The sequence below is a fragment of the Odocoileus virginianus genome, chromosome 23 (assembly GCF_023699985.2).
Source record: "Odocoileus virginianus isolate 20LAN1187 ecotype Illinois chromosome 23, Ovbor_1.2, whole genome shotgun sequence".
NCBI classification, from domain to species: domain Eukaryota; kingdom Metazoa; phylum Chordata; class Mammalia; order Artiodactyla; family Cervidae; genus Odocoileus; species Odocoileus virginianus.
The window spans coordinates 53595144-53612105 of record NC_069696.1 but is presented as its reverse complement, the minus strand read 5'-3'; the positions used below and the strand labels follow the sequence as shown (position 1 = coordinate 53612105).

At 40.4% G+C, this 16962-nt stretch overlaps 1 protein-coding gene across 1 annotated transcript; it reads right to left on the bottom strand.

Annotated features, from left to right (window-relative positions):
• Window positions 1-12129: 12129 nt before the first annotated feature.
• Window positions 12130-15591, bottom strand: NEUROD4 (neuronal differentiation 4). The gene has a single exon (XM_070454185.1). The coding sequence runs from the start codon at window positions 15589-15591 to the stop codon at window positions 14599-14601; it is 993 nt and encodes a 330-aa protein (XP_070310286.1). The 3' UTR covers window positions 12130-14598.
• Between the last annotated feature and the right edge of the window lie 1371 nt (window positions 15592-16962).

The following is a 16962-nucleotide window of genomic DNA, read 5'->3' as shown; positions in this document are numbered from 1 at the left end:
GGTGGCTTAACAGGTAGAGAATCCTCCTGCAAAGAAGACATAAGAGACAAGTGTTCGATCCCTGGGTCAGGAAGATCCCCTGAAGCAGGAAAATGGCAACCCACTCCAGCATTCTTCCCTGGAAAAATCCATGACAGAAGAGCCTGGAGGGCTGCAGTCCATGGGGTTGCAAAGAGTCAGATATGACTGACTGACTAATAATTCACTTCAGACTTCAGTTAATAGTACATAGGCTATTAATTAATTATAGCACACTAATTAATAGCACAGAGGAGATCTGACTAAGTACAGATATGCACAGGAGTGCAAATAGCCCAGAGGACAGACCTGAAGTTTCCTCAGAGAAAAGATCAAAGCATTTTCTTTGGTGCAGACTCTACCCAGCCACGCCGACCATTCAGACGCTAACAGGTCCTGAGAAAGGGGGTTGGAGACGTTGGGAGGGGGCAGGGGACCTACACAAGAGGATGGGGGTGGTGACATCAGGCCGGCTGTCGAGTGTTCCAGCACCTGCCAGGGATGCCCCAGGGACGCCAGGTCTGCCCTGCTGGGGCCCAGCTGCCCCCGGGGCCCTCCTGACATTCGACAATGGGCGGCTGAGAGGTCAGGAGGAATAGGGCAGGCATGACAATGAGATTCCGATGCTATAGAAAGAGGAACAATTGGGGCGGAGGGAGAGAGAAGCCAAGTGTTTTGGAGCTGTGCAGGATTGGGGGTGGGGAGAGGGGAGACAAATGTGAGGATAAAATTAGAATGACTGGAATTTTATGGGGGTGTCAGGGAATGAGAAGGAGAGAGACTGTCCTTGATTATTCTGTTCAGAACAGAAAAGGTCAGCCTGGCCGGGGAACAGGCTCCCTTGCTCCTGACCGTGGGGTTGGACTGTCAGTAACACTGATCCGGTCTGCCACACGAGCTGGATCCTGTCTCCAGCTCAGTCATTTATTCTTCTGTCCACTCAATGAATATGCATTAAACCCTTGCCATATATCAAGCTTTTTGCAAGGTACTAGGGACAGAGGTTTGTAATTTATCTTCCCACTATTGATGAACCGACAGTCTTCAGTGGAGATGGATTTAGGAGCACAGGAGCATAGCAGTTAGATGCTCTGTAGAGGTGCGAAGAGGACACTCTTGGGACATGAGCAGAGGAGCCATTAGCTCACAGAGCAAGGGAACCTCATCCAACCTGGGAGATGAGTGTGTGTCGGGAACAGGACCAAAAAAGGGCAAGTGACCTTGAACTGCGTCTTGAGATGTGAGTAGGAGTTTGGCAGGTGAAAGGCCAAGGGAAGGCAGGGGACCTGGAAGATCATTCTACAGAGAGAGAATGAGTTAGGAATCAACTAGGAAAATACCTGCCAAAATAAGGCCTTGGAGTTTCCAGAGGCTTAGACTGATGCCAAGGATAGGTTATTCAGGTGATTTCAAGGCTCAGACCAAAAATTCTAGTTTGAGAATTCTCTGGAGAGCTGTTAATTCCCTTGTGTTTACAAGAAACAGTATCCTCTTTGTCTCTAATCTACTCATCTCTTTCTTGTGTACAAAGATACACTATGGATGCTGGTAGAAGACTTCTTCAGCAATATATTTAGGAAAAAAATGTTCCTTTGTCTCTATTCCTATTTGCTGATAATAGAATAGACATCTAGTGCAACACTGACTTGGCTCTTTAGAGAAAACCAGTTAAACCTCGCATACACTGCAAATGATGAAAAGTGAAAGTGAAAGTCCCTCACTCGTGTCCAATTCTTTGTGATCCCATGGGCTATACAGTCAACAGAATTCTCCAGGGAAGAATACTGAAGTGGGTAACCATTCCCTCTCCAGAGAATCTTCCCAACCCGAACCCAGGTCTCCCACATTGCAGGTGAATTCTTTACCAGCTGAGCCACCGGGGAAGCCCAAGAATACTGGAATGGGTAGCCTTTCCTTCTCCAGTGGATCTTTCCAACCCTGGAATCGAACCAGGGTCTCCTATGTTGCACACAACTTCTTTACCAGCTGAGATAAGGAGCCCCCCAGATTTAGGCTTAAGGGAAGGGAGAGATATGCTGTGAGTGAAAAGCAACTTGGTGGGGCTACCACTGACAATGAGGAAAGAAACCAGTGTTGGTAGAATGCAAAGAGCTAGAAGAAACATCTCCTTTCCCTTCAATGCCTAAACCTTGGAGCTGTTTAGGGTCCAGAGATGAATATCACTTTCTTCTCAAATGAAGAATCTAAGTCAGCCACTGCCTAGAGTTTTGTTGTGATGAATTCTGAGGAAGGTCCGGGCTCAGTAGGAAAGACAGTCCTGCTTGATTAATGATGTCCATACATGCAGGCATGGAGGAAATGATAGAAATCACTGCACATGTTTTTCATCCCCATGTGAAAACCCTCAATTTTAGATGGAAAAAATAATAACTGAAAGTGATAGAGATCTGTCTCTTTAGAGAGATAGTATAAATTTTCCTATCTGTTGTACAACACCTAAGCATATGATGCTATTTAAATTTAAATTAATTAGACTTCAATAAATTTAAAATTTTAGTACCAAGCTCAGCTCTGTGCTTTGGGGTGACCTAGATAGGTGGGATGGAGTGATGGGGGTGGGAAGGAGGTCCAGGAGGAAGGGGATATATGTACACATACAACTGATTCACTTTACTGTATAGCAGAAACTAACACAAAATCATAAAGCAACAATACCTCCAATCAAATAAATAAATAATATATTTCCTTCGTTACACTAGCCACATTTTAAGTGCTTGATATCATAGAACCTTTCCATCATTGCAGACAGTTTTACTGGACAGAACTGGTAGAGAGTGATGGATAAAAATGCAAGCTCAGGTGCCAAACTGTTTAGATCAAATCTCAGATCTGTCGCTTGCTTGTTATGTGACCCAGTGGAGCTGCCTTATCCCTCTGTGTGTCCGATTCTCATCTGTGAAATGCAATGCGAGCACCAATTTCAAGGTACCATACTAAGAATCACATTATTTCATATATGGAAAAACTAAAGGACATTGCCTGGCACCTGGTTAGCACTCAGTTAGTACTGGCTGTTGTGATTATCTTCTGCCCATGTTTATGTGGCAATCTAGGAGCAGAAACGTCTAGAAAGTTCTTGAGCCCCGACCTAAGTCTCTCCACTGAGCCTGCTGTCAACACCGAGCATCATTTCACCCTCAGAGCGCCCTCTCCCTGCCGCCGCAGCCCCTCACTTCTGTGCAGCGGAATCCCCCGTCCTGGGAGCCCGGGCACTGCCCCGGCTTGTCTCCCCCTCCCCTTTGCTCCGCCCGATGCCCGCGTTCCCTGGAACCCAGGCCGCTGAGAACAGCTGCAGCTGCGCTCCCCGCTCGCAGCTGCCGCTCAGAATCAGGGCAGCAGGGTTCAGCGGCGCTCCCTCTCAGGGCTGCTTTTTCCCACTTACCCTTGAAAATTCTGTTGGGCTGTGCCAACTGCGGGCATGGTGTCAGCTGCCCCCGTGTGTCCCTGATGCTTCTGCTTAGGGACCCTTTGTCCTCAGGCTCCAGCTGAGTCACACAGTCCAGACTGCAAGCCAGTAATTCCTTCTGATGACTTTAGTCATCTTCCAATGCTGCTTGTGCCCTCCATGGGTCCCTTTTTCTCATTTCTCTTCCTCTTCTTTGATCTCTTTCAATTGCGTGCGTGCTGTTGTTTCCGTCGTGATCAACTCGTTGTGGCCCTATGGTCTGTAGCCCTGCAGACTCCTCTGCCCATGGGATTTTCCAGGCAAGAACACTGGAGTAGGCTGCCATGCCCTCCACCAGGGGCTTTTCCCAACCCAGGGGTCAAACTTGGATCTCTTATGTCTCCTGCATTGGCAGGTGGGTAATTTACCACTAGCACCTCCTTAGAAGTCCCTCTTTCAATTAGTCCAATGGAGTTCTCACTCACATGGGAGGAAATGATGCTGATGATGACAATGACAATGCCCAAGTACTACTTATTGATCACTAATAAAGTGCAGGCCTCATGATACATGTATAGTAATCCTTATATTTAATGTCACAGAAGTCCTATAAGGTATTGTCATCATTTTGTTGATAAAGGTTTTAAAGTCCTAGGAATTCATAAATCATGTCCAAAATCAATGACAATACATGGTAAACCAAGAGTTCACATAGAACTTGTCCAGATCACAAACCCAAAACAAATCAAGAGACCTCAGTGTCTCTATGAGCTGAGAAATTGATCTGTCCACATCATGGGTAAAGCATTTTTTGTTTGTGGTACCTTTTCATTAAAGGATATATATCCAGAGACCAAATGAAAGCCTTCATGTTAAGGTATAAGTCTTCTGGTGGATGGGGTGACTTGGGAGAACTATAGTCTTTGTTCTTCTCCAAAACAATTTATGGTGGTGATGTTTCTATTGCTCTGAAGACAGATAACCACTGATGATCTTCGAGGAGTCTTGATGGGAGCACACTGGAGCCCAGCCTTTTGTGTGGCAGTAATAAATATATGAGGCTCCTGCCTGAAGCACAACAGAGGCGGCAGCTGCCTATTTCATCAAGTGTACCTACCTACCCCACTCGCATGGAGCCCCAGGTCCTCTGAGACAGTATCTAAAATATTTGAGATGTTGTCCCGCTTGCAGAAGTGGTGCCCGTGCTCCTTTTTTCTTGCTTTATTCTGTTCAGTGCTCCTCTCTCTCCTTCCCTTGTCTCAGTCTCAGCCTTTACACTGGCTCTTTGTCTGTTCCTCTGATTTTATTTGTTTCTAAAACTCTGCTCCTTCAATAGATTCTATTTGTCTCTGTATTTAACTCTGTATAATTTCACCCAGCCTGTCTGGCTTTGTCTAAATAAATTTTTGACGGTCAACATTTCGTTCTGTTGAGCAGCATAGTGGACACTGGGGAGACTGATGAAACATATACAGTCTTTTTCATTCATACATATATTAAAGTAAAAATCACTCTGACAAGTCATCACTCGACTTGAATATTATCTGAACCTCCTTTCAGTCATCTGTAAAATGGAAAAAACTTTTTCCCAAAGTTGTATGAATTCATGGGAAGGTAAAATTAACTTTGCAATTCCCAGCACATGTTCAAGTGCTCTGAAAAAAAAATTGCTCTATCTTCCCCTTACTATGTGGAAAGGACTCCACTGGAAGCTGTTACTATAGAAAAAGGATAAAACAGCCTCTCTTCTCTAGCTTATAAATAGTAGAGGAGACACAGATGGAAATAGTAACTAAACTTCTAGGATCAGCTATTATGACTCCCTAAATTTCAAAAAGATGGAGGCAATAATATAAATAAAATAAACATATGTAAATGAATTTTTAAAGTGATCATAATTATTCTATTATAGGATTATTCAGTAAAGACTTTAGTGAGGACAAATTTCAATTAGGCTTTGAAGGATAAATACAATTTCATCAAGTGAAGACAGAGAGAGAGAGCATTCCAGAGAAAGGCATTGAGAGGAACAGAGGCAAGTGAGCAATCTCGCTTCATGTTGATTAAGGAGCAGTGACCTAGAGGCGACTCTGATGGACAGTGAAGTGAGAGCCGCTCAGTCATGTCCGACTCTTTGCAACCCCATCTACTATACAGTCCATGGAATTCTCCAGGCCAGAATACTGGAGTTGGGTAGCCTTTCTTTTCTTCAGGGGATCTTCCCAACCCAGGGATCAAACTGAGGTCTCCCGCATTGAGGGCGGATTCTTTACCAGCTGAGCCACAAGGGAAGCCCATATATATAAATGTAGACCAAGACCAATTATGGTGCTTTGTTTTTTGGTTTTTTTTTTTTAATTTTTTTTTTTAATTTTAATTTTTATTTTTTTTTTCCATTTATTTTTATTAGTTGGAGGCTGGTGCTTGGGTTTTAAATGTTATGCTGAAAAGTTTAGACTTCATTCCATAGTAGTGGAAGAATCAGTGCAGGGTTTTGACCAAAGAAACGATGTGGTCCATGGCTTTGCTTTAAGATGGTCAATCAATCAGGATGGACTCATGAAGAAAGAAACATTGCATGCAAAAAGATGGGCAGTTTGAAAGAACACTATGACATTTGTCCACACAGGGAGAATCTGAGGACCTCACACAGGGAAGCGATGATGTGCAGCCTGAGGGGAAGAGGAAGAAGAAGGAAGGGAGGCCGTGAGCACGCGCACTGCTGCCTTGATCTCTGCATCTCTGACTGTCCCGACGGGCCTTCCTGGAGTTCTGACTCTCTCGGATTTTGTGTCTTCCCCTACCCATCTTTACTTCCCTTTCCTTGTGGAAACCCAGACAGAGGGCCAATGCCCTTTCTCAGAGTATTTGCCAGCAGTGAGGGGAAGGTCAAGGTTCTTTCTTTCAGAGCTTCTCTTCAGGTGAGAAGTCAGCTTGCCTGGGAGCTGCTTGGAGACAGGGAGACTTTCGAACCAACTTTGAAGCCTGGCCTGTTAGCCAGACCTCTCTCAGAGTTTGTCTCCTCTTCTCCTCCAGTACTAAACAGAGCTGAATCCCCCTGGTCCTCCATCTGTCTGCATGTGTCCTAGATCTCCCTGGGCAGGGATTAGGTAATTGTGCCATTCCCATCAGCATGCCCAGGGGTCTGGCAGGAGGAAGCTGCCGGCTGGCAGCAATGCGCTGAGCAGGAGCCAGGGGAGCGTCTGCTCCAGGAGTCCCCTGAGCAGCTTGCGGCTGTGCCTGGCCCTCTGTGGGACAGCCATGTGTCCGCCTGCCCTGGATCTGCCTCGGCTCGGAGGCCAGCTCTCAGAGGAGGAGACGGCGCTTACCTTTATCCGGCTGCCTCTCCAGGTCCAGCCCAGTGAGGACCACAAGACCCTCCCCAGCTTCCTCCCCGCCTCTGGCCTCCTCCTCCTCCTTTCTCCTCTAGCTCAGTTAGTAACATTATGATAATAAAGGAAAGAAATCAGGCTACAGACTTGCCAAAAATTAAATGATCCAAAAAGTGTTTCCATTTAACTTTAGGAGTACAAATAAGTGAGTGTATGTGTGTGTGTCCATTTTCGGTATGTACCAATATGTCTATGTTAAATATACATACCTTTGTAGGTGGGGATAGTAGGAATTTGGGATTAACATATATACACTACTATATATAAAATAGATAAACAGCAAGAACCTACTGTATAGCACAGGGGACTATATTCAATATCTTCTAATCACTTATAATGGAAAAGAATAAGTGTGTATATATATATATATATATATATGTATAAAACTGAATCACTTTTCTATATACCTGAAACTAACACAACATTGTAAATCAACTATACTTCAATTAAAAATATATATATACACATACCTTCAAATATATACACACATACAAATCTTGGTATGCTTGTATATAGATATATTAATATGTGCCTGTACCTACACCACACATACACACACACACAACACACCAAAAACGAGGAATATAGTAACTGGCATGGAGAAACAAGCTTCATATGAAATGTTTTTCATCTGTCAACTACAACCTGAATTATTCATATAGGTAACAGAGAACATGCTATATTTGCAATCAAGTAAAAAACATAATCATCATCTTCCTTATTGTTTCTTACTTTAAGAGGAGAGGCAGGGGGAAGAGCACACTTCTAGTAATAACATGATTTCTCAATCTGACCTTTGATAAGTTTACTTTGCTCAGTGTAGATTATGAACCTTTTAGTTGCTAAACATGCTGCAGTGGCTGTCGCTAGAGAATGAAGTTCATTGCCTAGAAAATTACAGTCTAAATTGAAAGGCACCCAGTTCCTTAAGATCACTGACTAGTAATTATTAAACCACACACAGCACACCCTTGACTTTAAGGTTTTGTGGTCCGTTCTTTCTTCATGTATTAGCTTTTACTCGATCACCATTCACTCTTTTTTTATATATATGTGTGTAATCTGTCAGAGAAAAGGGACATTTGCTGCCCGTGAAAATATTAAGATGAGAGAAACTCCAAGTATACAATGGTACAACCATCTCATCTTATAGATGAGAAAACAAAACTCAGTTTATGTAACTTGCCATGGTCTCATATTTATTTATACATTTCTACATAGGTTTCTGTAATCTGGAACCCTCCTTCAAATGGTTTGTTTTGAAGCCTGGCTAATACTGAGAACTTAACTTTGTGAATTTTACCTGATTTAGATGCCCACTAAACAGCAACTTCCTCTTCCTTTCCTTGAGTCTTTAGCCATTATTTTCTAAAAATTTCTTCAGATCACACTTAGCAAGTTAATTCATTTACTCACACACATATGAGGTATTGACCAAACATTTTATTTTCTTGTCCATGATGACAGCCTTAATGGGGTTCCTTTGATTTTATGATGAACTGCCTCCCTGGTTACTATGCATCTGAACCTGACCTTGGCCACGATTTGTTTTGCTTTATGTAATATTTGCAGTAATTCATTTTAGCCTTTTTAGCAGGGTGTGAAGCTTTGAAAGGGTTAATTAATTTAGCCAAGGTTATCCAACCAGTAAGTTATACAGGATTGTTGTAGTAATCCATTAACCTCATCCCAGAAAATGTTTTATTTAACCACAAATAAAGCAGACTTTACTCATCTGAAACAAGCAAACAAAACATTGTAACAGCTAGCCTCTGACTTAACTTCTGACTAATTGCTTGATCTAGCTAATCAGTATATGTCTCTGAAAATCAGCCTTCTCCTCTGTTAAACAGTATCTGTGATACTCGAACTTATTGCCTCACACTGCAGTCAATATTGCGTGATAACTGGGTAGAATGCTTTATTAATTCATACTCTGTCAAACTATAAACTTACAAAGCATGGTCATATATTCATTTGTCTGTTCCCAGCACTTGGCTTAGAGCCTGCCCCATAAGAAGTGCTCAGTAACTATTTGCAAAGCTGAATTGAAAAGAAATATATGGTACTAAGTATTTGTGAGATAATAGAAGTTCTTTCCTACATAGTCTTAGTTCAGATGACAGCAAAAGCTACCACCAGGCTTCTTTGAGCTCCATGCCAATTTCTAGGAAAAAAGAAAAATACAGTGCTTCCTATTTCCCAAATTCTGGAAATTTGCCATTGAGGATTCTGTTTATGATATCTCTATGAAGAATAAGAAAATAGCATATTCCAACATACAGAGTACTAGTCAAAAGGCTTGGATTTTTATATCGGCCCTAATAAATGATTAACTGTATAAATTCAAAGGATCTTCTCTCATTCTCAATTTCCTTATCTCTTCCCATCCACTCCTAATAATAAAACTAACAATAATAAGGGACTTCCCTCGTGGTCCGGTGGTTAAGACTTCACCTTCCAATGCAGGAGGTGAGCATTTGATCCCTGGTCAGGGAGCTAAGATCCTACATACCTCTTGGCCAGAAAACCAAAACATGAAACAGAAGCAACACTGTAACAAATTCAATAAAGACTTAATAATAATAGTAGATTGCTTTGCTTGTGCCAGAACCTGAGATAATCACATCACTGGCATTATCATCACTTCTAATTCTTATATCAACTCTATGGATTTGGTGGAATTTTTGTGCCCTTTATGTTAAGAAGGAAATTGAGACATAGAGTTGGTAAATAAATTGCCTCATTAGCTTTGAATCCAGCCAGTTAGCTTCAAACCCGAGTCTGTCTGATTCAATTTTCTTAACCTAAACTCTATGGATACCCTAAGTAAGCCTGCTGTAATCAGCATCAGCACTCCCCAGTCATATATTAGAGATGAATGAGAGTTAATATATGAATGAGGGAGTCATATATTAGAGATGAATTAGAGTTAATCATAAAATGATGACTTTATGGTAACATGGATGGTAATAAATGCCGTGTATTAAATACTATGTACTGTGGACATATTTCCTCAATAAATTCCTCAGAATGACCCTCTGAGAAAGTCATTGCTATTATTGCCATTAAATTTGAAGGAACTGAGGCTTTGCAGGGTTAATCAATTTAATAAAGGTTATTCAATGAGAAGGAAATGGCAACCCACTCCAGCATTCTTGCCTGGGGAATCCCATGGACAGAGGAGCCCGGCAGGCTTCAGTCCATGGGGCTGCAAAGAGTCGGACACGACTGAGCAACTAACACACTGCATTCAACTAGTAAGATAATAGCTAAAATAGCACCTATTAGATCCTGAAGCCAATGCTTGCAATTAATGTATGAAGCTGTACACTGAAGACAGCTCGGTGCATTAATAGACAGACAGAAAAAAATAATCTTGAAGATAGTCTGCTCCTATGTTGCAAACGATTTCATTATTTTAATAGCTGTATTTTCTTGCTAAAACTTTTTTCTAAAATTTTAAAGGTATGTAAGCTGACCAGCCATGAAATGGATTTAACCTGTCAGAAAGATGCAGAGTTTCAATAAATGAAGCGTTGATCTGTGAGCTAGCCTCTATTTACATAGTCTACATAGGCAGCATACAATTGAAAGTTGAGTATTTGTCGGTGGAAAGAAAGCCTTTTCTCAGGTTCTGTTTCAGAGCTTGGGTATGGGCCAGCCTGGTTCATAGATATAACAGGGTGCCATATGTCATATGGACAATTTGAGAAGTACCAAAAAAATCCCTCCTCTTCCACGAGCTCTAACCTTCTGTAGATATGACATCCTTATGTACCTACTAGCCAACCAGCCAAACAACCAAACCTTTTGGATAAATCATCTAGTTCAAATCCTGGCTCTACCATTCACTAGCTGTGTGAGCTTGAACAGGTTACTCTATGCCTTTGTTTATAATTTGTAAAATGAGGGTGATAATAATGTCTCCCTTATAGGAATTGTTTTAGATTAAATGAATATTATACAATTCACCTAGAAAAGTGACAGTACATATTAAGCATTCCTAACAGCTAGATGTGATTATCATTGATATCTGTAAGTTTATTCGTATTCCTCTAGAATAGTCTTTGCTAAATATTCTCTTAATAATCATCAGATGACAGACCATTTTATAAGACTATCTTGCACTAGTGTGTGGGTGCTTAGTCATGACCGACTCTTGCAACCCCACAGATTTATAGCCTGCCAGGCTCCTCTGTCCATGGAGTTTTCCAGTCAAAATCACTGGAGTGGATTGACACTTCCTTCCTACTCCAGGGGATCTTGCCAACCCAGGGAATGAACCCACGTCTCTTGCATCTCCTGTATTGGCAGTTGGATCCCTTACCACTATACAAATTGGGAAGCCCATCAAATGACATGTACATTACTATCCACTTAATATTGCAAAAGACTGGAAAAATCCAAATTTTGTAATTTAATTTAATCGCATATTATGGGTTTTGCCATGAAATGTTAACCAGCTATAACAAGAAATTGAGATTTTTACGACATATGAAAGAAACGTGATACGCTACCAATAATGGAAAAAAGAGGATAAACTAACAATATTTGTACCTAATGTACCTAATATCTGCTTACATACTCATAAAAGATCTCTGATAACTAGTAAATTAAAAATTAAAAATTGATTTCTAGTTGGAAAGTGAGTACTGGACAAATGGAGATTGGGGGTAGGAGGATGACTTTCATTTTCTTTTGTTTCTTAAATATTTTAAATCATTTCTCTCCCTTGATTAACCAATAATATTTTATTAAAGTTCATTTTTATCATCATCATCATTATTATTTCTTTGTCATCTGCAGTTATGTATGTAGAAGGGACCCTGGAAAATTTTAACTGGAGAAATCTGAAAGAAAAAAATCTTGAGAAGGAGCTGTTAAGAGGCAGTTGCCAAAAAACATGCCTCATAATTTTTTGAAGAGTTGGTAGGCCCAGCTAAATTTTGGATAATAGTTTATCTTCCTGTGGTCCACTTCATCTAAGTCATCGCTTTGATGGCTTAGAATGCTCAAAGCCATAGATTTCTATAAATGGGGAGTTTTTTTTTTTTTTTTCTCAATTGCACATGGTTGATTATGTGAGTGGCAGAGTGCATCTAGGCTTCTAACTACTTGGTTTAGACCTTTCAAATCTTTTGGAAAGATCAGTTGAAATATGGGATGTATAAATCCTCCAGACGGGCCAGCAATCCTGCTGTTGCTTGTAGGATTTAGAGTCCAAGAAAATTAATAGCTGAGAATGAAGAAAACGTTTGAAGACTGAAAATGCAAATGCAACACAATGTCTATTAAGACTCACAGCTTTATTTCTGCTAGAAAAAGAGGAAATTGTTTTGTTTTGTTTTGTTTTACAAAATGTTTAAACAATTGTTTTGCATTAATTGGATAAAATCTCCAGAAGAAAAAGACCATCCAGGGTTGAAGAGTAAGTTCTTTCCAATTACAAGGCATTTACAAATTATATTCAATTATGAAATCTCTGAACAATCCCACACTGGTTCACAGATACCATAGTCCCTAAAATCATAAACAATGAACCAAAATGATTGGCTCATCCTTGAGTGAAGAAAAAAAAAATCTAAGAAATATTAACTTGCATAGCCATTCAAATTATTGCTGCTTTTTATAAAATTCTTACAGGTAAATTTGCACTAACTTCCTCCTTTGCCCTCACCCCAAAACTCAGGAATTCCTAGCAAAATTTTGAGCTACTTTCCAAATGAAGTCTTGGGGAGAGTTTGTAAGCACATGTATAGAACCTAAGGAATTTGCATGAAAATGAGAAATAAATTAAATAAATAATATCTAATAAATAACTCAAACAACATTCATTATCTACAAACTTAAATGCCACAAAATGCTAACTTCAAGGATAGCTTCCCCCACCCCCATAACCTCTCAGGAAGGTAAGAACCAGTATAGACTCGGAAAGCACATAGGATGGCTTCATAAATCATTTTACTTGTCTATTCCCTCTAGGGCAAATCATGGTGAGGGGAACCACTTTGGTGGCTGATGGGGTTTAGGATCTCTCTTCAAGGGTACTTTCAAGTAGATTTACAAATTAAGGGTGCAAAAAAATGTAGGGTTAGTGTTGCAAGCAAAATGGAAAGAAAATGACTTCAGCTATAATGAGATAATAAGTAAAAGGTGAAAAAAAGGTTGATACACAAATAGTTTGGCAGGTTTTAGGGGTTAGCTGAGCTGTAGAAAATCACATACTAATCTGCCTTATCAATTTTATTCATTGGCCCTATTTGTGTACCCTGCCTGCTTCCTAAACTTATCCTCTCTGGCAGGAGCAGGATATGATCCACTATCATGTAAACCATGTAGGGTTTTGGTTTGTTTTAAATAATTGCTCTGGCAGATTGAACAGGACAGTGAAACTTCTCAGATCACATTTCTCTGGGAAAAAATAAACTTGACGAGATGACTGCTAATATAAAGGAAAGAAGAGTTACATGAAGAAAATAAACATCCTGCAAATCAGGATAAATCTGTGATGAAGACGTAAATTGGTAAAATCATTTGCTGACCTTGGATTTGATCTCTACATCCCTAAGTTTGGTCACTTGAAATGTTATCTACAATATGTAATAACATATTTTAAAAGTGAAGAAGAGGTAACAATTAGTGGGAAAAGAGATAAGGAATTATATATGTCGGAAAAATTCAAGTTTGGTCAATAAATTGACTGGTGCTTGTACTTCGAGAAAATAGGTGTGGGCAGATGTTAGTGGTTTTTAGCCATGCTTTCTTTAACCAAATGAAATTCATCTTGCCAAAGAAAACCTAGTGGTTTTCCTATGGACAGGTTGAGAGACCCAAAATGATGGTTAGTTAGTATCCAATGGCCATTTTATTGCTCTTGAATGTGACCTGGGTTGTTTGCTGATTCCAATAGCAGTACCTGAACATTGTCAGAATTTCCATGCCTCTCTGGTTATGAAGGTCATGAAATTATTCTCCAAGTCCTGTTGGCTTGGAGGAGTCTAAGGTTTCAGTGTCTTGTTTGCCCCATTTCGAGTACTGAGAAAAGTGCTTTTGAAATGTTATCAAGAATCAAGTTGGTACGAGATCTCTATTATGGTTCTCAAATTACTAAGGAAGATATGTTCAGCTTTCAGCCCCATAAGAAATAGAGCTAATCTCTTAAAGAACATTATTCACAGTGACAGTCAAGGTAGAATGTCAGCCTCTGGAAGCTATTTTTAAATGGATGCAAAGAAGTCCTTTCATCAAGTCTGAAAGACAAGCACCTACTGCTACTTTGGCAATCCCATCCGATCACTCCACACATAGTGTCCACTTCCTATCACTCCTCAAGACTTCCACCATTAGAAGTTTGTAGGAATGATCCCCAAAGTCATAGAGTTTCATAACTGTGAAGAACTTTAGAAATTATTTAAACTTAGAACAATTGCCTGATTTACCAGTAAGTAAACAGAGGTCAGAAATGAAAAATGAATTGGCATAGACCATCCAATAAGTTTTGGCACCACTAGGATAAGACCCAGGGTTTCTGATCTATTTTCACAAGATTGTAAACAATCAAATAATTTCTTGTGAGGACCCAAAATAAAGGAATCAATACAATATGAGAAATTGATGAGAAAGGAGGGTGACAGGTTAGGGAGACCCAAAGAGCCTAGGACTATTGTGTTTGATATATATCTATAGGGTCCCATTAAGGTCATTGAATCCTCAGCTCAATGACTTGAGCTATGGAAAATGTCTCCAGACATCTTCCTCTGAAATGCTGGTCTGACTGCCCTAGTCAGTGAAAATTGTATTGAGTTGGGCCCCAATGCTATGGTGGGGGTAAGAATCATAGGACATATCTATGGGAACATCATAGCGGGGGGTGCCAGCCTGAAAAGGAGTTGAATGCACATGCCCTGAGCTTAGGCTTGCAGAGGGGTAATGTGGCATGAAAGTGTAGGATTTATCCAGGTCAGGGGAGACGTCTTGCTTCAAGGAGAAGTTCCCACTGATGCTCAGGGGTGGTGTGAGTGGGCCCTCGTAAGGTGGGGTGCTGCAGTCAGGCGGCTGGCTCCCAAAAGATGACTCTCCCAAACTCTTGAATACCGGGGGTTTGAGATTAATAAGATGCGTTTCCATATGGCCATAAGGAGGGCTCGGGAGGCCGGGAGACTGATAGTTGAAGTTGTGGACAGAGATGGCAGAGTCACAAACAGATTTCTCCTCACGCTTTTCCAGGAGGATGGACTGAGAGCCCAACTGGAGGCAGCCAGCCACCAGGTTGCTTGTAGGCTGAGAGAGCCCTTTACAGAGCATCTCCACAAAGCCCTTCCCTTCAGGTGTCTGTCCAGTTTCTAGGACCTCAGACAAAGCCCAAATATAATTCCTGGCCAGTCTAAGAGTCTCTATCTTGGAGAGCTTTTGGGTCTTAGAGTAGCACGGCATGACCTTCCTCAGATTGTCCAGGGCATCGTTCAGGCCGTGCATCCGGGTCCGTTCCCTAGCATTAGCCTTGACCCTTCGAGCCCTGAATCTCTCAAGGCGAGCTTTTGTCATCTTCTTTTTCTTGGGACCTCTTCTTTTAGGCTTCTCCCCATCTTCTTCCTCCTCTTCTTCCTCCTCAATACTGTCATGATCTTCAGTTAAGCTGCCAAGCATTCCATAAGCTGCTGGTCTTCGCTCCTCCTCCTTCACCTCATTCTGAGAGGCCAGACCTTTGTCCATCCAAGAGGGTGTGTTGACCAACTCTGTCATCTCCTTGGGTTTCACATAAGCTTTTGCCATCTCCAGACTCTGGAAAAGAAGAGCAATGGTTAGTGCCTGGGAACATTTGACTTGATTTAAAATTAAACTTTCTTTTTACATCTTAGATGTAAAGCACAAAATTTGTATTAAAATTCAACTTATGATTATCTATCCCAAACCTTCCACTCTAAATAACAAATCTAAACTCAAGTAAATGCCCAGCACACTCCTTTAACTGTAGTATTTATAAGAAAGTCAACTATAGAAAAAGGAAATTGACCTGATTATTCATTTCAGTCACTACCTCTTTTTATTCTCCAGTTCTTCATCTTATGGATATTTTATTCAAAAATAGCTGATATATCACTTAAAACATGTTTTTCTTTCTTCCCAGAATCAGATCATAAAAGAAAATAGCTAAGGTGGGCATATAAATTATTATCCAAATACAGAAATTTCTGAAAGGGAAAGAAGATGCTGAAGTAGTTATAATTAGATAATATGTAAACAATAATTGTAATTATCACAAAATGTTAAAGCATATCAAGTGATAATATTAATAAATTGTTCTATATTTACATCACAAAGTAAATGAGAAACCATACTGAGATCATTCAGACTTTGTTCATGTTCTACAAAGGACTGCTCAATCTCTATTTAGAGACATATCACATACATCTAACCCCAACATCCCTTGTTTCCCACTGACTCTGTTGGTGCACCATATGATCATGAAATATTTCTCTCACCATGGCCAAAAGAGCACTTAGTTTTTCAGTAAGCACCTTGTGGTCTGTCTAACATTAGTGGTGTTAGAGATGTTAGTCACATGGTGTCTAGAAAGAATCAGGAAAACAGAGGAGGTTACCACTGATTATCTTTCAAATCCACCCATATGTTGAAAGTGAGAACTCTTCATTGAACATGTATCTCACACCACCAGACAAGAAAATGGCAGCAGCTAGAATTACAAGCCAGAGTTCTACCAAATCTATTTAAGATTATCTTCGTGCAACTATTATAATAAGATTTCATTAAAAATGAAAAATCTGGGACAGATTTTACACTTCACCAAACAGTGACTGCAAACTTAGTAAAGACTATTTCAGGCAAACATGCAAATAGTCTAACTATTTAACTCACTTGCCTAACAGACACTGTTTAGTCAGAATTTTCTATGAAAAATAGTAAAACTTATTTGAAAACCAGAAGAGACTGGTTGTTTAGTCAACATTTAGCATTCAATTCTGGAAGAGCCTGAATTGTTTTGAGATTTGTTGAGAGATTTGTAGGTATATAATTTACTAAATAAAAGTATCTGATAAACTCCTTTGGGCCATCCCAGTTCACCAGCTAGTTTTTGAGATGTTAAACCCTCCATCACCTTCGTATACCAGGAAGGGGAAAACA